Source organism: Miniopterus natalensis, chromosome 15 (genome assembly GCF_054644295.1).
Source record: "Miniopterus natalensis isolate mMinNat1 chromosome 15, mMinNat1.hap1, whole genome shotgun sequence".
Taxonomy (NCBI): Eukaryota; Metazoa; Chordata; class Mammalia; order Chiroptera; family Miniopteridae; genus Miniopterus; species Miniopterus natalensis.
Window position 1 is genome coordinate 22,031,203 of NC_142095.1, and position 22,082 is coordinate 22,053,284.

At 37.6% G+C, this 22,082-nt stretch overlaps 1 protein-coding gene across 1 annotated transcript in view; it reads right to left on the reverse strand.

Moving 5' to 3' along the window:
* PIK3R4 (phosphoinositide-3-kinase regulatory subunit 4) overlaps window positions 1–22,082 on the reverse strand; it is a 47,679-nt gene that overhangs the window by 1,671 nt on the left and 23,926 nt on the right. Inside the window, exons 10-18 of the mRNA XM_016224381.2 lie at window positions 18,731–18,932; window positions 16,716–16,903; window positions 15,729–15,939; window positions 13,246–13,411; window positions 7,641–7,805; window positions 4,239–4,450; window positions 2,507–2,638; window positions 722–822; window positions 29–117 (exon numbers count right to left, since the gene is read on the reverse strand). Coding sequence (XP_016079867.2) covers window positions 29–117; window positions 722–822; window positions 2,507–2,638; window positions 4,239–4,450; window positions 7,641–7,805; window positions 13,246–13,411; window positions 15,729–15,939; window positions 16,716–16,903; window positions 18,731–18,932 — 1,466 coding nt within the window. The remainder of the gene's footprint in view (window positions 1–28; window positions 118–721; window positions 823–2,506; window positions 2,639–4,238; window positions 4,451–7,640; window positions 7,806–13,245; window positions 13,412–15,728; window positions 15,940–16,715; window positions 16,904–18,730; window positions 18,933–22,082) is intronic.

Sequence of the window (22,082 nt, forward strand, 5' to 3'; positions counted from 1 at the left end):
ATAAAGGATTCTTTATCAGATACTATACCTTATTTTCATGTCGGAGCCAGCTGTCAGCAGGATGGGATTTCCATCTGCAGGACTACAGTAGATACCATGGACACTGTGAGGAGAAGGCTTAAAGAAAGAAATGTCCATCATTAAAAGGCACCGTGTATTCCATAAATGATGGTGCCATTTCTCGGTAAGTCGACTGTCAGTAGCTTTATAAAAATGAGTGAGTGATTATGTATATCTTATATATTTCTTTCTTTGGGACTTTAAAATGCATTTGCTTTGTATCATTCTGAATAAAAGAGGCAAAGTATTCAGTTTCCTAATGTTTTCTATTTTGGATGAAAAGAACCCCAATAAGAGGGGGGGGAAAATCTTTCCTACCTCTCTTGGCAACATGACAAGTAAAAACAAAAGTGTGTGTAAGAGGGTCATGTTCCATTTTTAATGATCTAAACATCAATCTGGGCTTTCCTATTTAACCCAGAGTTTTACTGGGGTTCTCAAGAGATAACACAAACCTTACAGAGCTAGCAACCAAAACACCCAATGCAGCAGACACTAGTCAGACTAAGGAAATGGAAAGCACCCACGCAGCAATAGTCACCTAATACTTATTTAAAACATAACCCAAAAGCCCAACAGACATCATATTTGGTAAAATATCTGAAGGTACTTGGGATGTAGGAAATTATATTGGCCTTAATAATAAAAACTGGAGTCAAACCTGTAACTCAGAAAGCGGTGGTGCACTGCTGGCCCAGAGAGTGAATCTTCTGTCTCCAGTCTCCATGTCCCACATGGACACTTCATTGTTGCCCTGAACAGCTAAGGGAAACAAAGGCCAACACATTACTCAGATAAGAACTCTGCACTTCTTTCTAGGTAGATAATCCAGGTCAGCCTGTACCCATTTCTTTCATTCTGCAAGAAATGCTCACTAGTACTTTTAAATAACACTGTGACCCTGTAACACTCCTCCCTGTGGTCCAAAGGCTTTAAGATCTGCCTCTTTGACCTTTATCAGTTAGGGTTCCAATAGGAAACTGATGGCATACCCAAGGTAAGATAATTTGAAGAGAATTTATTTTCAAAGGAACTATTTACAAAGGTGTAGGAGCATCATAAAAGATTGTGCAATAAAATGGGCTAGTACCAGCAGATAAGCAGTAGAAGGTAAGAGGGGAGAGGGTGGTTACTGGAATTTGGAAGGAACTTGACTAGAGAAGGCCACATGTGGGCCACAGGGAAGAGTTTGGCTGTTATTCAGAATGAGAAGCCACTGGAATGTACTGAACTGGAGAAAGAACAGTCTTAAGAGGTAAGGATAAAAGCAAGGAGTTGAAGGAGATTGCATGATTATGGCGGTTTGGCCAAGGGAGAGAGTGATGGAGACAGTAAAACGGAGTCAGATTCTGAATATATTTTAAGATAGAACATATATGATTGGCTGATGGACTGAAGTGGGATAAGAGAGGAAGAAGAATCAAGCACAGCACAAGTCTTCTTTCTGAGCATCTAGCATAAAAGAATATTGAGAGAATATTGTGGGAAGAGCAGGCTGTGTCAGAGTTAGAGGAAGTGGTGAGGAACCTGGTAGAGAGGAGACAAGTGTTCAATCTGGACATGTCAAGTTTAAACTAAGATGGCTATTAGACCTCTTATGGGAGATTTTAAGTAGGCATATATAAAAATCTAAATAAACATGGGATATCATACTGAGAAACCAGTGTAAAAAGATAAGAGATTAAGACCAAAGACTGAGCCCAGCCACAATTTAGAAATCAGAAGATGAGAAGAAACCAGCAAATCAACACATAGAACCAAGAAAGTGATGTCCTTGGAATCAGGGAGGGGGAGAGTATTTCAGACAGAGGAAACAATCCACTGACCAAATGATAAGTCAAATAAGAGGTGGGCTAAGTGATGGCCACTGAATTTGATAACATGGTGACTGATGGACTGTGTGTATGAGAAGGGACCAGAAAGAGGACCAATGAGGACACATATGAATAACAAGACCTCTATCTATCAAGTACTAATTCTGTCCCAAGCTATGTGCTTTATACATTATCTCAAATTCTTGTGACTCTGCTAGATAAATATTTTCAACCAAGTGTCTGTACAAGAATCTGTACAAGAACATCTGAATGTCCAGTGAGGGGAGGGAAGAAAAAGGAAGCTTTTAGGAAACATAGCAGAAACAGATCAATAAGAAATGGCAACTGACAAGGATGAGTGAAGGCTTCTAAGATTTCTAGGAAGATGGTGGCAGCTTTAACAAAAACATGGGATATAAGAGAAAGAAAATGAAGGGGAAACAGCGACAGAGAGGAATGAAGATGACAGAGTGGTTGATGACAGTGAGGTATCAGTGGTGGAACTTCCATAATGAGAACAGAATGAAATCAAGAATTCTGTTCATATGTAAAATAAACACTCCAACAAGAACATGAGTCTTGGCAGCACTATGAAAATCCCCTAACACCTGAAAGCCTACCCTCCAACTTACCTGCAATCACCCAGGACTGATACAGAGGGTGCATTGAGAGGCGTCTGATCCGAGCTCTGGAAGGATGACAGTGACTGGAAATTGGCAACTGGAACCTCATGTCCCAACAAGCCATGGTACCACTGCTTGTACCTTAAAGAGAAAAAAAGCCAAAAAAATTACCATCTAATGATTAAAGCATATCAGGCTACATTTCTACAAACGGTAAACAGCACTAGCTTTGAATATATTTTAAAACTGACTTAGTCACTTAGAAAGGCTTTGTTCTCATGAAGCTGTCTCCCATTCTCAAACAGGACCTTTAGTTATTAAATAACAAAGATAAAGGTGCTTATCACAATATTACTACAGAAGTACCTGACAAATGTAAATTGAAAATGAGTAATTCATTAATTACTGACAGTGTCAGTAATTGACAAAGGGAGCCACACAAAAAACAGAAAATCTAGAGAAGATACAAATTGCTTTTGATACTAAAAAATGCTCAAAGCCCTTAATAACCAGAGATGCTTAGATTAGTAAAATGATCATCGAATGCCAGGTGAAGTGCCAAATACCTTTGTAGCTATCTTCAGATTTCAATCATTCCCATGTGCCCTTTTCTACAAAACATTCGGAGACAGGTATGGGTGTCCAATCACAGCAGAAACGGAAGTGAGTTCCTATACTCTTCCCACGACAACTCAAATCCCACAGACAGAATGCCGCCCATCCCAAAAGAATAACATCTACCCTAATACTCATGACAGAAGCACAGAGCATATTCTTGGATAGGTCTCCAATTCCAGTGGAGAGATTGGGGGATCCCTCCGTTTGTCACCCTGGCCCACTCCAGTACTGGCTGCCCTCCTTGAAGCTGGTCTGGGTGCCTAAGAGCTACTGCCATTCGCTAATTCACTAAGCATTTAATATCTACTCTTCCAAGCCTGGCATTGCATCTTCCTGTACCTGTGCAGTTTATGCACACAGAAGGCAAAAAATAATGCATTCCATAAAAACTCCATCAAAAGTAATAAAAGAAAGGCAGATATTTCACAATTACAAATGCAAGTTAGAGAATCTTAACCAAAATCCAAGCACAGCAGGATTATGATTCTTCTGAAAAAGTGCCAAGTGGAGGAAAAAAGATGTGGTACCTTCTTAATGGGGCAGGTCCAAAGCCCTATGGGGAGAAAATGTGAAACTAAAACAGAGGAAAGAAGCAATTTGAGGAAAAGGGGGGGGAAGGAATGATAAGGCAAGAAATCATTGTTTAGCTCTTCTGTACCAGGCACAGTAACAGATGCTTTCACTTCCTTAAGTCCTCAAAGCAGCCCCTGAAAGGATTAGCCCCTTTTGAAGACGAAGGTACTGAGACCCAGAGAAGTTAAGTAGTTTGCCTGAGGTTGCTGGAATTAAGAGTCTGCCTAAGCCGAAATCCTCTCATTCATAAACCAAGCCTGCTGCTTCCCTGGCAGAATAAGAGAATGCCAGCCAATCTGATAGCTATAAGGATTATAAAAAGGCTCATTTAAGAACAAAGAGAAAATGGAAATTGTCTTATACATTGGGATACTAATTTCACTCTTTCAAATCTGCTTTTTAATGAATAAAAATTAAATTGCAAGTGATTCTAACAATAATTATGAAGAAGAAAAAAAAGATGGGAAGAAAAAGAAAACAGGCTTTCATAAGGCGGCAATTCTCCAGAGACTAGTGGCATTCAAAACTCAATGACTTGAAAGTAGCTTACCGATGCAGAGCCAGCACTGGTGGATGTCCACAGCAAAGGAAGTTATGAGGCCCGACTTCAAATCGTGTTTCAATGTCCACGCGTTGCTTGAAGACCTGAGGTCCCAGCCAACCAGAGAGCCATTCACAGTGGCATAGGCCAGAACGGACTGTGACCCAGAGTTGAAGTGATGCATGTCCACGACACAGCCATCCTCCTTCTGGTCTAGAATTCTAAAGAAATACACAGAGCAGGCAAAGATGGTTCCAGTCACTGAAAACATAGCACCAGTCTCCACTAAGATGAATTTCTCTTCTACTCAAGGTCAAGAAATAAAAATTCTGTGACCCATCAGGACAGTGACAGATAGCTGAGGCATTTTTTAAAAATTATTTTAGACTTACAGGAGAGATGTAAAAACAGTATATAGAATTCCTGTATATCCTTCACCCAGCTTCCCCTGTGTTAATACCTTACACAAAAGCATAAAACTTTTATCAAAACTAAGAAATTAACGGTGCAATACTAGCCAAGCACAGAACATACTAGGTTTTCATCAGTTTTTCCACTAGTGTCTTTTAACTGTTCCAGGATCCAAACCAAAATATCACATGAAATTTAGCTGTCATGTCTCCTAAGTCTCCTCCAATTTGACAGTTCCTCAGTCTTTCATTTTCTTTCATGACCTTTTTTTGGAAGACTACTAATGGGCTATTTTACAGGATGTCCCTCCATTTGGGTTTGCCTCATGTGTTCTCACAGACTGAGTTTCTTTTCTGCCTTATTGGGAAAGAGACCACAGAGTGACATGCCCTCAGAGATGAGGAGATATCTGATGTTAGTATGTATTATTGGTGATATTAACCTTGATCACTTGGCTAAGGTGGTATCTACCAGGATTCTCCACTTTAACTTGCTATTTTTCCATTTATAACGACTCAGTATTTAGGGGAATTGCCTATGGTGTTCTAAAGGTGACTTTTCTATTTCCCTCACTCCTTCTACACTTAGGGATTAGAAGCCTTCTATAAGAATTGTCACTTCTACATTAATTTATTTGTTCATTTACTTATTTATATCAGTATGGACTCATGGATATTTGTATTATGCTCTGAGTTATTACCCAATACTCTTGTTATTTATTTTTTAATTTAGATATAATAAATTTCACTTTCTGTGGTACACAGCTTGTGTATAAACATCCTATGTAAATATATAATTTTTTTAAAATAGCAAATGAATAGCCACTTATGTTCTACCACAGAGCCACAGAGAACAATTTCACACCCCAAAATTATACTGTGAAGGCCCTTTGTAGTCAACCCCTACCCCAACCTGTGGCAACCCATTGATCTGTTTTCCTCCTTATAATTTTGTTTCCCAGAATGCCATATAATTGGAAACATACAATATATAGCCTTTTAGTTCTGACTTCATACATTAGAAAAAAGGATTTTAAGATTCATCCATGTTATTGCATGAGTCAACAGTTTACTCCTTTTTATTACTGATAATAAAAGTAATAAAATATTACTGATGCCTTTTTATTCCTTTTTATGTAGTAGTCCATTACATGGGTATAACTGTTTTTTAAGCTTAGGCATTTTTAAACTAAAAATAATATCAAACTTACTGCCCAGCCTCCTTTATTCGTACATATGCTTTTGCACACACTAATTTAGTTTTATCTCTTAGATCAAGAGTCAGCAGACATTTTCTGTAAGGAGCCACACAGTAAATATTTTAGGCTTTGCAAGTCACATGCGTCTCTACTGCATGTTCTTTATTTTATTTTTTTACAACCCTTTGAAAATGCAGAAATCTTTCTTAGTTTACGGGCCATACCGCGGGCTGTAGTTTGCTGACCCCTGTCTTAGATAAATAATTATATTCACAAACATTCTATTACAAACTATATTCCCCCTAAAGCGATGATGAAAGTCCAAATGACAAATAAAACATGAGAAGGTGTCACAAATTCTAATTATTAAGAGCCATGATAAGCACTGATGTCACTGAATGAAGCAAACAAATAAAAAAGAGAAAAAAAGGAGTCATGGAAACGTTTCTCTGGAACACACTGCTGTCAGGCACAGTGAAATCTAAATATCCCGGCACAATCTGCCAATCTAGGTAGTTGGTGGGTGGGTGGTCAGAGAAAAGACAGTAGCATTCATAGCAAAAAGCACTGTGAGCTGAGAGGGATCCATGCACAGAAAGAGCGTGTCCGAGGATGTGTCCCGCCAGCACAGTCACCACACAACACACTTTGCCAATAGTTCTTTGTTACTTTACATGGAGCTCAATAGGTACACTGCTGTACAGTCATCCTCTGTTGAAAGAATTTTAAAGAAAACTGGCTGATAGTGTTTTTTTAGTTAAAGGCCATATATAATACATCCTGGACAAAAGCTGCCCAAATCTGTTAGTGATTGTGTCAAAAATAATACATTTTTAATTGCCGAGGAAAACAAACACACACTACAATGCAAACAAGTAATAAAAACCTGGGTGATCCAACAGACACCCTTTTCTGCCTTAGTTATCCCAATGGCCAGGACTCATAATCCTCTTACCTACAAGCACCTGCTCATTCTGCTTTCTCCCCACAGGCCCACCGCCTCTGCCTGCCATGCCCTACTTTGGCCAGCTCACTTACACGGTCTCACCTCCTCCAGGCCTTCTTCCCTATTCCCTACACACTGAATCCCTGTCCCTGTAATGTGACACATTATCCCACTTCAGTGAAATCATCTGTTCTCCCACCAGACTGTAGGTTCCTTAGAGAGCACGGCATATTTTATTGGTCTTTGGAATCCTCTGTGTAGCATACCGGTCAGTTGAAAAATCCTTCTGCTTTATCTTTAAATATCTTATTTTGCAAGTGTTTAATCTGTAGTGTTTAAATTTATAAGCAGTGAAGGAAATTCTTAAATAAAACCAGCGAGTATTTTGTTTTAAAATGATAAGCTGATCATCTGAAGAAAAGCTACACTTCATGTTCCCATCAACTCCAGAGGTTTTAATGCCAAGTGACAACAGCTAACAACGCTTGGAGTTTTCTTTAATGAAGAACACTCATGTTCTCAAAATCGGGCAGCCAGAGTTCCGCTTTGGATAACTGAGAAGATGTAACTGATAATTAGATTACTCAGATACATTCCAGACTGGGATGAACCTCAAGTTCAAAGTTGGTTGCCCTTCTGATCTTTTCACAAACTGGCAGAAAATAAAACATTCAGACATAGTTTTCTAAAACTCCAAGTGATAGATCTGAGTTAGAAACACAGCTTTATTTCATGTGCTTAAAAAAAAAAAAGTGCAATGTAATAAGCCCTCAGTTGATCCAAACTACATTGGAGAGGGAGGGCTAAACTACCCTAGGGCACTAAATGCAGTTATAAAAACAAAAAATATAGATACCTGCTTTGTAGAGGATGAATTTTAGGAGACTTGGGCAGCTTATTAGCCTCAATTCCAAGAAGCTGGACAGCACCATTATCAGACGCTATGGCCAAGTAGTGGGAACCCTGGCAGAATGTGAGAGTCTTGACATGTCCTCCAATTCGGCTGTATGTAAGAATAGATCTGCAGGAAGGAAAAATAAGATTGCATTTCTGAAAGGCCACAAGAGCATTATTATTGCTAATATTAAATAAACATCCACGTGACATTAACAAAATAAATACTACTTTGAGGTCCACTGCATCTCCTTGAGCTCGTAAGAAAAACAAAAACCCCCTCAAAAGCACTGGTACAAAATCACCTTCTGATATTTTCAAATGGCCATCCTCACACACTTCTGTTATAGAAAGACTATCCATTCTCCTTTCCAATGGGAACTCCCATGCTTATGGTCCTGACCCAGTTCTCTGTCCACTCCTGCAACACCCTAAACCCTACTCATACACCCTTCAATTACTCTACAATCCCCAAGACACAGCCTGGCACAGCAGGAAAACCACTGGCATGGAAGCAATGAGCTGAGTTCTACTACTGACAACCTATATGATCTTGGTCAAGCCACTTAACCTACTCTGTGTCTCTAGAGTTTACTGCTCTATCTTTAAGTCCCCGTTTTCTTCTTGCCAGTTGAAATCTGCTGTGAAGCCTCTTAAGTGAATTTTTCACTTCAGTTATACTTTTCAACTCTAGAATTTATATTTACCATTTCTATCCTTATGGACACTATTTGCTGAAACATTTTTCACATACTTTTAATCCTTTAGACAAGGTTTCTGTTAATTCTTTGAACATATTTTAATAGCAAATTTAAATTCTTTATATAGTAAGTCCAATGTCTGGGATTACTGAGGTACAATTTCCACTGACTGCTTTCTTTCCCTGTGTATAGGCCATACTTTTCTGCTTCTTTGCCTTGCTTGTAATTTTCTGTTCAAAACTGGACATTCTAATTAATATGTATCAACTTTGAAAATAAAATTCCAATGTTGTTGCTATTTATTAGTGACTTTCCTGTACTAAGTCTATAAAGTCTGTATTCTTTCTAAAATGTGTGGCCTCTGTGGCTTCTGAAGTCTTTGTTCAGATAAATTAGTTGTCAACTAATGACTGGACAGACGTTTCCATGTATGCCTTGAACTGAGTGTTCCTTTGCTGAGGGTCTGTGTGTCTGTGTTGTGGCACAACTTCAACAAGGCAGTTCACAACTCTGCCTTATCTTTCATTTCCTGCTTGTACAGAGTCTCTCAAGATCAACCAGAGGTGAGAACTCAGGGTCTTCTCAGTTCTCTCTTGGGCATGTGCACATCTGCTTGTGGCCTTACAGGCAACCATAAATAAATCCAAACTTTTCAAAAGCCCCATGGACATTTCATTCCCTAGCTGTTCCTTTTAAGTTTTCTGTCGGCCTCTTGTTAGTTACAACTGATAATACCACCTTGAACAGGTGCAATGTTAAACAAATAGCACTGATAATTTTGACTAACATCCTGGGGCTGGAGTTTTTCTCAAAGAACAAGGTATATGTCAGATCAAATAAACATAGACACTGAGAATGGAGCTTTTCAGCAGCAAGCTGTCAGAAAGGTCAAATAGTGAAAATTCTCTGGAAATGGGGCACTTGGGGATTCCAAGGCTTTATCACCCGAGTGGTTACTGAGCTGCTTGTTTTCATGGGGCTACTATAGTTATGGGACTACATGGCTCACTGTTCTGAGCATCAGCTGTTTTTCTTGAATAACACTCTTTGGATTGATGCAGGACTTTAGTTAATACACAGAGTTCTGAAAAAGTTGATTTCGATAGTCTTTTGCCAGTGTACTCATTGTTTTTGTGGGAGGAGCAGATTTTTAGAAGTCCTTACTGTCATTCCAAAAATAGAAACCTTACATGCTCTCCTTAAACCTACTTTTTATATTTCATATCAAAAATTTTATTTCCACAGCATAAGTTTTATACTTGCACCATCACTTATTTATCCAATTTCACTCCTACTGCTAAACCTTTAGTTTGCCTCTCACTTTCTACTATTATAAAGAAAGACAATCTAAACAGCCTTAAAACTAAATCTCTAGCCCAGCCGGTGTGGCTCAGTGGTTGAGTGTCAACCCATGCACCAAGAGGTCACCAGTTCGATTCCCGGTCAGGGCACATGCCAGGGTTGCAGTGATCCCCAGTGAGGGGCGTGCAGGAGGCAGCCCATCAATGTTTCTCTCTCATTCATGGTTCTCTCTATCCCTCTCCTTTCCTCTCTCTCTAAAAATCAATAAAAACATATTTTATTTTAAAGTTTTTATAAAAGAACTCTAAATCGCTGAGTTTGTTCTTAGCGATTTCCTTAGCATATGGATAGCGATTTCCTTAGCATAAAGGCTTGTGATACATAATGGCTTGTGATACATAAATGTCAAAAAGGCCTTCAGGAATGATGAACAGGTCAACTACATCCCACTAAAGGCACTGTATGGGAATGTCCAATGGCCTTACTAGGTTAGGTTTGTATGTTACTTGGCTTTTTTATTGCATTTGAGAGCTACAAAGAAGTCCTTTTCTTAAAACTCTACCTTCCATAGAAGTCTAATATAACTTAAATGGTTTCTAATCTCTCCTTTCTGACCCCTCTCTTTCCATCCTGAAAATTTAATTTTCTAAGATTCAGGTCTCAGGCCTTCTCAGGTCTTTATAACCCTTTACCCTCCCTTTTCTTCAGAGTAGCCGTACAACTCAAAAACTTTGACTTTCAGCACTACCAGTGACTCCAAAATAGTAACTTTAAAACTGATAACTTTCTTGCATACCCCTCAACTGTTTCAATTCTTCATTGGACCAAAACTCTACTTAGATGTTTTATCATCAAATTCAACAAGTACCAAAAGCACCAATCTCCATTAAATTGAGAAGCTAAATGGGTGAAAATAAGGCAGAAGAAGCAAAGCATATATGGAAAGGATAATCTAGAATACTAGAAAGGATTATGTTGAAAAAATGTGAAAGTTAAAAAAAACAGCAATTTTCAAGCAGCAGTACTCAAGGGACAAACTAAAAGTATAAATCAAATAAGAAAATGGCAGAGCCAAGATCCAGGTGGCCTGAATCACCAATCATAATTCAATCAGAAAGTTAGAACTGGGAAGTGGGTAGTCAGCCAGCCAACATAATACATAGGGGAAATGCCTCAGTAGTCAGAATATACCAGTCACATTTCCTAAGAAAACACATCAGCTTTACTGCTTCATCCCATCCGCAGCTGCTTCCCAGTTGGTTCTGGCAACAACAGTGGCCTTCTTCTCCCCTCATGTGATGAAAGCAACACATTCTGTTCCCATCCCGGACCTGGAATGAAGCACCTCTAAGCCAATGCCTACTGCACTCAACAGCAAGAGAGCAGGTGTTAATGGCAAAGCAAAAGAGCAGATGCATCCAGGGGAAATACAATCGCCTAATCATCATAAAATTTCCCTAAGACTGTACAGTCAGCTAAATTGCCACATTTTCTGGGAAAGCACTGTCTGAAATGTGACACTTGGATACCACTGCCTAAAACATGACACTGGGATACAAAAAGCACTGCTCTGTGATAAAAATCTTTTGGAAATTAACAAGTGAGGTTTTGCAAAGCTAACAGATGATTCCAAGTTCTTGAGAAGTTTACTCACGTCAATTAAACTTATCCTTCTAATAAAAGGGACAATAAATGCAAATGATGATGATGATGATAACAAAGAACCATTTGGAAAGTAATTATCAGCAGAGATGTTTAAAATATTTATAAAAATGCTAATAACAATGGTTGAAATTTTTTAAAATGGTGGTAAGCAGGGGAGAGGCAGGGGCTGTATGTGGAGGACTATGAGGGGAACAGTCTAGTGTGATGCTTATGTTCTGTATCTCTAGAGCAGTTTAAGTTTCGCAGGTGTATTTGTTAAAACTCGTGGAATGGTTCACTTAGATCTGTGTACTTCATTACATGAATTGTATGCCAAAAAAGGGAAGAAAAAAAACTATAAACAAATACTGAGCTCTAGTTAATGGTATGAAAGCAGATTTTAGGGGAAGTTTACTGATGATTACAACTTACTTTGAAATAGATTTTTAAGAGATGAATTGATAGGAAGATGGAGAATTATAACATAAAAAATATAGAATTATTAATTATAGAATCTACATGGCAAGTACAAGGATGTTCACTGTGAGACTCTTTCAACTTCTCTTGTAGGTTTGAAAATTTCATAATAAAATGTTGACAAAAATTTGCTACACAGGGTGAGGAATCTTTTGTCAGTTTTTGATTTATGTTCTGACCAATGCAATTCCACGACAGAATGAGTATAAAAACAACAATGAAGTATGGTGTGAAAATATAGGGCTCTTTAAAAAAAATAAACTAACAGCACAAAATTGTATCAGAGTGGTAAGGAGTCAGTTTTTACTTATCAAAGATATTTTGTCATCTGACTATTTTGTCACTTATATGGTCAGTGAACTGATAACAAAAAAAGCACCATATTCCCCACATCATTTTATGTACATAAGATTCAATTTTAATTTCTACTAGTTTTCCTTTCAGACTCAGACCAAACTAGGTACAAAATATGAATATGGCAGACTTGATGGGAATGGGGGAACTGGGGTGAGGAGGTGGGGTGGCAAACAGACTGCATATAAAGTAAGGACATAACTATAAAGAAGTACAAATCTAAAATACTTCTTATAATCCCACATCAAAGTCACATCATTTTAAAGTGTTTGGTATTTCACGTCATAAGTTATCTCCATTTTCATCATTAACAGTGGGGCAATGGTAGCATGTGTTTTCCTTGCATAGTTAGCCATTCCATCATTTTTTTCCCTTGCTCATATTCCATCTAATCCATTCAACAAATCGAGTTGGCTCTACTATCAAAATACATCCAGAATCTGATCGCTTCCCAATACCTCCACCGATGGCTTGAATTACTATAAAGGCCTAATTGCTTCTGTTCTGTCCCTCTTCAGTCTGTCCTCAACCACCTAATTCAGATTGTGTCTCTCCTCTGCTCGAAACCCTCCAAAGGCTCCCTGTTTCTGGGAGAGTCAGAGTCAAAGTCCTTTACAACAGCCCACAAGGCCCTATGCAATCTGGCCCCTCTTGTTCCTCCCTCTCTTTCAGTCTGCTCCAGCCAACACACCTTTCTTCCTGCTGTTCCTCAAACATGCCAAACATCTTCCTACCTCAGGGCTTTTGAAATCCCCAAGATATCCACACGCCTCTGTCCCTCACCTTTTTCAGCTCTCCTCAAATGACATTTCTCTGAGGTGTTCTCTGGCCAACTTATTTAAAATTCTGCCCTACTGCATTCCCTATCCCTCTTTCCTGCTATATTTTTCTTCATGTTTTACCATCTAACATACTGTATGTTTTACTTACACTGTTTACTGTCTATCACCTCCCACAGAAAATGTATTTTTGCCCATTTATCATTGCTGTATCCCTAGCACCAAAGACAACGCCTATTACACACAATATAAGCAATCAATCACTATTAACTGAATGAATAAACTGACTCTCCTCCTAAGCATATTTTACCTGGTGGTAGTGGTCTTCCCTTCCATCTTTTGACTGTTCCAGATTTTCACTGTACCATCATTTGAACATGTTGCAAAAAGTGAGTGTTCATCAGAGACCCTAATTCGATTCACAGCAGATTTGTGTTCATGAAGATGTGCAACTAGTAGCCCTTTAGGATGCCACCCTAAGGAAAAGCAAAGGTGTGTCTTAAACTACTTCATAAATACAATCTGTAATCACCCCCAACCTGTAATCGCCAACAACCAGCATGAGAACAATGGTAAGAACTAAACAGAGTCCCGACAGACAGACAATACAGAGTGGTCTACTGGACCATGACAGATACTATTATCTATTAAGACATCCAAGATAGCAATTAAATGTTGCTCAAATCACCTTAGAAAGACTGGAGTCCGTCTCCACTGTATAAGAAGGCACAATAGTCAATTGCTATCCAGAAAAACCCTGACTACTTGCTCATTAGCAAGAGGTAATGGCTATCCTGACGTAGAGAAATCGGATGCTAGGAAGGCAACCTGAGCCTGAAAAATCTCAAAGACCCGGATCCACCATACCATAAATGTCTGGCCTGAGGGTACGTACTTAAACTCTCTGAGCTTCCATTTCTTCAAATGTAAAAAGAGGGAAATATTACTTAAAGCAAAAAGTCACTGCATGGGTAAATGAGATGCATAAAGAATCTAACATTGTCCCAAGCCCACGGTAAACACTCAATGTTGATTTCCTCTCTATCTGCAATCATTTATTCTATGGTATCAACATGTTAGTAAAAATGGTATTATAATTTACAGCCTCAGAATGCCCATTAATTTTCTAGTACTTTCTTTATGACATCTATATCCTTATGTTTTATTATGTATTTTTTGTGTGTGATTAATTTCCTCTAATAAATTATAAATTCTCTGAAGCCGAGAGACTATGTCTTATCCATTCTGAATCACAGTATCTAGCATGTCCTTGCTTGCACATAACTGTCTTTAAGGTTTGATGAATAAAACTCTATATTATATGCAACATTTAATCATATTTAATATTAATCAATTTTAAAATAAAACCAAACAGAAAGCTATGCTGAGATCATACTATATTATGAGTTAGCACTGTGCCCAATAAAATAATAAAGTAATGTCATTTTAGGATGAAATTATTTTTTACCAAGAAACAAAAATGAAACCAATACTACTTCCAAGCCTGGCTTACTCTAAGATAAGAAATACAATGTTTCCCCTTGGATCTCTAGCCCACGTGTGTGGGAAGAACAGCTGGATATGATTTTTAAGGAAGATATGCTGGATTTAAAAATGATCAAAAACACTTGGCCATGAAGTCCAGATAATCTCCCAGGATAGATTGAACATTTCCCCCTAGAGAAAAATCAATTTCACGCAACTCAAGTGTGGGGGGGGGGGGGGAGTCAGAGCCCGACAGTCACCACACATTTCTTGAACCACAAAATTCGACACCTTTCTGTGATTACTGTATAAAATATATAGCTCCACTTAAGTACAAAATGCCGCTTAAAAAGACAGATTCTGTCATAAAATAAGTAGACAGCTTGTGGTCAACTTGTTTTTTTAAAGCAGGATTGGTAAATAATACTGAACTATATTACAGAACCAACTTAAATATTCCAGGATATTTATTCCGATAAGCAAATTTATAACTTGAGATGCCACTTATCACTTAACAATAATTTCTAAATCTTTAAATCATTTATCTCTACCAGCAGTTTCCCTGAGTTCACAATAGAAGCCCATGGAAATTCACATAATTTTTAATCTCTACACATAAGCACACTATGCATTTCTCCTCCGTTTTCAAAATAAATTTTTATTAAAATCTCATAAAAACTCATTAAAAATGTTTTTCAAAATCTGCAAACCTAATGTCAAACACAAGCTCTACCACATCAAACTGGACAAGTCATAATCATAGTTTAGCCACATTTTCATCTGAAATATCTCTAAATTTCTTTAAGATTTTCTCAGAATACAGGAATATTCCCCCAAAATCTTAATGTTGATAACTGTTAAATGGTGGGGATATTGGTGATTTATTTTTTCAAAATATCCATAATTACCTTCTTTTTAACCATTTTTTAAAAGAAAATTAAGATGTACATCCTTCAGAAATGAAAAGTTGAAGTATACTCCAAGAAGCCTGACGTTCAATGAGAAAGTGGCATGACATGAAAGCAGGCAGGTGAAACCTAACGTGATAAATGGGGAAAATGGATCACAGACAGGCTAAAATAGTAAGGGGCCTAAACAAGACACTGCAAGTTGCCCCTACAGCTAAGAAGATCCAAACTCCACAAATAATGACTTTTGATTTCTCACTTACTGCTTCTTCCTCTAGGCTTCCAACGTGACAGTCTGTTCTGATTTCCTTTACCTGGGAGTTAATTATCAGTACCCTGCATTAGATTCTAGGCTTTAGCACCTAGGCTGGAATACAACTCCCTAGCAATGGCACTTTACCAGGTGGTGGTGGTTTACTCTCCCATTCAGCGTTCTCCATCATCTGCTTAGCTATCCTCTCAGCATTGCACTGCTCCCGCTTTTGTTGTATGAGTTGCTGAAGCTCAGTTTTACAAGTTGTGATCCGAATCTGGTAGGTAGACGGTAAAATTGTACTGCTTAAAACCTGTACTGTTGGTTTCCTACTTTGGATGTGTGTCATTTCTGGAACCTGCAAAACAAATAGAATTACAGGTATTTATGTCATAAGCAAATTATATTTAATGATAAAAATGTGCCTATGTTCTCTTTATTCATTATATCAGTTTTTTGTCTGTACTAATATACCAATTTTTAAATCCATTTTAAATACAATGTATGTTTTCACTGAAAACCTAGTTACAATGAAGTTTAACCACAAATAGTACAGTTTCAAACTTCTACATTTAAAAAAATTATCAGTGTAGCAATAACATTAAACAAAAACCCTCATTAAGTTAAGTGAAAAGAATAGAATTTTATCAGTTTGTTCAGTTAATATTTTCATTTAAAATATGACTGTCTAGGGAAGAGTTACCTTAAATTACAAACTTATTTCAAATATATCTATATCATCATGACATTCTCACACATGGCAAACTTAGGACTTTTCTTCCCAGAAGTATTTTTCTTATTTACATCTATAACTATGTTATGTTAGAGGAAGAATAAAAGGAGATTTAAAGGTTCACTGCACACTAATTATAATCACAGTTCATGATGTCTTCAATCACAATTTCAGATCACTTTATTGATGAATACTCTAAAACAAGGCCTTATTTGACACTTTCAATAACTAGATTTCCCCTTGGCTATAAAATTAAACATAAGCCTGTCTTAAAAAGAAACATGTCCCCCTTCCAGACAAATCACTATATTGATTTTTCCAATACAGTACACAACCTTTAAACATCCAAAATAGTGGAACAGTGAAAGATAAAAGGAAGACTATTGCCTAGGTGGCAGTACCTGCGGAGAAGTTGACAAGGGGACACAAATGCCAGCAGAGGACTCAGAACGAGGCGGCTTCCCAGCCTGAACCACCTCCTGGTCACTCCCCTTAGGTAGGGCCTGTGGGATGTTCTGTGGTTCCAGTGACCCAAACATGCTTTTCCATTCTTCATTTACGTTTGAGTCTTGTTTCACATGTTTTCTAGCTATAAAAACAGATTCAGAATAGACTGAAGAAAGCCTCTAGAACCAGTATGTGCTTTCATTGTTGTTTTTTAATGGCAGGGGAGGGAGAGCAATGGACTTCCAATCCTATTTGTTCTTTATGATCTCCAATATATTTACATTTATATTTGTATTTATATTTATATAACAACTCATTAACTCTCACGTCATCCATAGGGCAGGTGGAACAGATGCACTTTCAATGGTGTTAATAATTAGATCTAATTGCTTCCCAAGGCTAGCTCATTTCAAGTAACCACTTCATTTGAAGAACCAATAATAAAAACAACTTTTCCAAATGTCACTGACCACACTGCTAAACATGACCTCTCTATTTCCGGTAGCGGTTGCTTAGGAAAACAAAGTCAAAATAGAAGAAATTAAAAAATCAATGATATACAACTATCTACTGACCATAAACAGATGAGAAATCCTTTATATTTTTTATGTCTTTGTCCAATTACAAAAAGTATATTAAGCAACAAAGTTCTAGCATTACCAAAACATACCATGAATTACCCCCATAAGTTTGTATATCTCATAAGCTATATAGCTTAATGATATACTGCCATACAAAAATAACAGATACCATTCCACAACTTGCTTTTTCTCCTAAACTAAATGTTGAACATTTATTTCACCATTCCCTATTAATGGACACTTCAATTATTTCTTTTTCACTGAGAACATTCTTATATATATTTCTTCACATGCATGTCAGTTTTTCTTAGAAGACATTTCTGGAACTGAAAACAGTGAGTCAAAGAGTAAGGACAACTGCCTTCTAACAAGAATATATTCAATTTACAGTCTCATTTACAGTGTATGAAACACCTATTTCCCTACACCCTTCTTAACACCAGGCATCATCAGTCTATGCTAATCACATAGGCAGAAAATGGCATCTCATTGTTTTAATTCGAATTTCTTTATTTACCTTTTCAAACATAAGCATTTCTATTCTTCTACCAGTTGTTTGTTCAAATCCTTCACTATTTTTCTTGTGGGGATGTTTGCCTTTTTCTTATTAATCTGTATGAGTGCTTTACCTATTATGGATGCAAACCACTGATAATTAAGTTGCAAATATTTTATCCCAAATTTGGAAGTTAGAGGCTTATTATAAATATAATTCATCAGCTGGCCTCATAAGCTGATACCTGAATAGAGGAAATTTTAAAGGTACGTACTTAGAAGTGAGTACATCTCCAAACAGGGTAAAGGGAAAAAGGCTGGAGATCTTAAAAACCTCATGCAACCAATGTCAGTGCCATCGTTATAAAAGCTGACAGTTCTAAATCTTGCTGCTTCAAATGGTTAAGGCTTCTCTGGTCTCCACTCTCTTGTATTTCATTGTTAATAACAAGACTATCATTTTCAATTCCCCAGGCATTACTTACTAATAAACTAGAAAACATTATCCCATTTTACACAGACTATTTGCTTTGGGTTAGTGTTTAAAGGATTAAAACCAGATTTTCATCTTCAATCACACAGCTGCACAGAGGCAACATGATTTTATCCCAACAGCAGGGCTTTGGAGTCGGGCTTTGATTTGAATCCTGATTCTGACACGTACAGAGCCGTGATTTTGTGAGGTTACTTAATCTCTTAACTGTTAGTTCACTTCTCCACTTTTCCTCCCCCAAATCTTCCTACTGCATAATGGAGTCACTCCCTGTATATGAAAGTTCTGTATCTGGAATATGTGGCTTTTATTTTATTACTAATTAGCAAAAAGTAGCTTTCTGAAATAATAATACAAGCTAACCACACACAGACACACACACACACACAAATGTACTAACCTCGCTTGTCATCTGGTTCCTGCTTGGTTTTAACAAGATCTACTTGTCTCCCAGTTATACCCAAGGCTGCCAAGTCAATTACACCTTTCTGACTACTATCATGAAGATGGCTCTGGTCCACTATATTGGCCTTTGCTTTGTTAGATTTCATCATGAAGTCTTTTAGTGCCAAAAGTTTGTCTTCCTCTTCCTCTGTCATTCCCTAAAATCAAATAAAACCATGTTCTAGGTTAGTTTTGCAAATAAAAAAATAGGCCTCGGAATGACTGAGAACTGAAGGGTTAAACCACTCAATTTAAAATTCTAAGAGTCAGCATAATGAAGCAAGCAGCAGGCAAGAGAAAAAGTATTAACACAGAAAAACATCTCACTACTCTGATCTCCCAGAACACTCTCTCTCCATTAGGGTACTTTCTACTTTGTATCATGATTTACAACTTAACAATTTTTCTAAATGGGAGAATTCAAGTATAATTCATGTTTGAAATCTCCAAAGAACTTAATGCAGTGCTGATATCTAGTAGATCTTTAATATATGACTTTGAATAAACAAACGTTTAATATCTAAACAAAAAAATCCGGAAAATACACTATTTCAGCAAAAGAAAGTACACCTACATCCACCTTGCTCCTAGAAGTGTTGGGAATATTAAATGAGACACTGTACGTATGATATAGAAAATATTCTACACACCTCAGGAACTGACAGGTATGGGGCACGAACTGCAAATGTGAGCAACACACCCACTAGCATTTTAGGGTAACACTATAATTGGAGTCAGACTGCCTAGGTTCAAATCCCAGCTCCATTACTTACTACCTGTGTGACCCTGGGCAAGATACCCAATTTCTATGTACCTCTATTTATTTATCTATAAAATGAGGATAATTGCTAGCACCTATCTGAAAAAGTTATTATGAATTTTTTATAAGTTAATCCACCCAAGACTCTTAGAATACTTGAAACTAACAGCTAATAAATACTAAATAATTAATTTAAATAATTAATCCAATGTGCAACTTAAGTACTCCGGTAAATGGAACAGTTCTGCATTTTCTTCTTAACTTTCAACAATGCACCGAATCCTCTAGAATGTCTATATTATGCAAATAAAAAATTAATAAAATGTAAATGGCAATTCCCAAGACCTCAATGTAGAATCCTACTAGTTTAAAGCAGTGTTCACGATCCACAGTCACAATAAGACAAACCCTAGAAAGTCAGAAAGCTAAGAAATAAAATTGCATTGAAGTACAATAATCACAAGAGAGAAACCTGAATGACTTTTGTAATATTAACCTGAAATTCATTTACTTTCACTTCTCCTCATAAAATATGCTTAAAGTAGACAATTTTTTAGCTATAGTAAGAGTTCCATTCTTTGTTAGTCTCCATTTTAGTTCATGAGACAGAGGAGAGCTCTGTTTTAGACCTCTAAAGGCAGGGCCATTGTAAGGGCCACTAAAAGGACTGGAGCACTGATAAATGCCACAACATGGAGAAACCTTAAAAATATTTTGCTAAGTGCTCTGGCCAGTGTGGCTCAGTTAGTTGGAGCATCGCCTCGTGCAGCAAAAAGTGGTAGGTTTGACTCCTGTCAGGGCACATGCCCAGGTTGTAGGCTCGATCCCTGGTAGGGGGAGTGCAGGAGGCAGCCAATAGATCTTGCGCACTCACATCGATATTTCTCACTCTCACTCTCCTGTCCTCTCTAAAAATCAGTAGTTTTTTTTTTAAAAAGAACATTCGTGGTTCATGGGACAAGTAAAAATATCAACATCAATAGGGGTTTGGAAGAAGCTGATTCCAACCCTCATGAATGACTTTGAGGGGTTCAACACTTCAGTGAAGGAATAACTGCAAATGTGGTGGAAATAGCCAGAGAACTAGAATTAGAAGTGAGCCGGAACTGTGACTGAGTTACTGAAATCTCATAAAACTTCAGTGGATGAGAAATTGCTTCTTATGAATGAGCAAAGAAAGTGGTTTCTTGAGATAGAATCTACTCCTGGTGAAGCTGCTATGAAGATTGTTGAAATGACAAAGGATTTAGATAATGTAAAATTAGTTGATAAAGTAGGGTATGAGAGGATTGACTCTGATTTTGAAAGAAGTTCTATTATGGACAAAATGCTATCAAACAGCATCACATGCTACACAGAAATCATTTGTAAAAGGAACAATCAATGTGGCTAATTTCATTGTCGTCTTATTTTCAGAAATTGCACAACCAACCCTAACCTTCAACAGCCACCACCCTAATCTGTCAAGAGCCATCAGCATAGAGACAAGACCCTCTAACAGCAAAAAAATTACAACTCACTGAAGGCTCTAATAATGCCTAGCAATTTTTTAGCAATAAAGTATTTTTTAATTAAGGTGTGTACATTTTTTTAGACACAATGCTATTGCACACTTAATAGATTACAGTATAGTGTGAACATAAATTTTATATGTGCTGGGAAACCTAAAAACTCGTGTGACTAGCTTTATTGCAATACTTGCCTTATTGCAATGGTCTGGACTGAACCCACAGTGTCTCCAAGGTATGCCTGTACTGAACAATGTATTACCTGAGGCCAGGAAAGAACGAGAAAGCAGTAAGCCAAGCAAATTCCCAGACCTCACTTAGGGGTGGGAATCATTCATGTTCCCACCAGCCAGAGGAGAAAGAACCCTTACTACACAGAGCACCATGTCCTCAGAAGTCCTCAGGAGTTGGACTAAACTGGTCATTAACCAAAGGTTGCTCTGAATCTGTCCTAACAAAGCTTAAAGACAAGGCTTAAAAGAATCAAGCCGATTCCAAGTAACTTAACTGTAAGAGAATAAATCTAACACTATAGAAAGGAATTCAGCACTCGACAACATAGAGCGCACACCCAATAGCGAAAGAAACTGTGTGGCTAAGGGCCCGAGAACAGAAGAGAATGTGCACACTATCCATCTTCTCAACCGCTTCAATTTTACACCTTGCATATATACTACACACTAAAAAACACTGAAATAAAAATCAATACAACGTTTAAAATGTAAAGTACTTGTCACTTTATAAATAAAAAGTGAAACCATTTGTATCCTGTATTAGCGCCTGACCAAATGGATACGGACAGCACAGGGAGCTCTGTGGGTGAGATCTATCTAAAGCAGCCAAGCCATGTGTCATCTCCAGATGCTAAGTCCTATTGAAAATCTGGAGGACAGATTTCAACCTCCATATGGGTAATGTTCTAAAAGTGTACTTTAAGTCTATTATCTGGAACTCTGAACACATTTTCCCAGAGAAACAATGGCAGGCTGATCTAGAAAGGCCTATTTTACCCATGATGTATCTCAGAGTGTAGTTCCAAG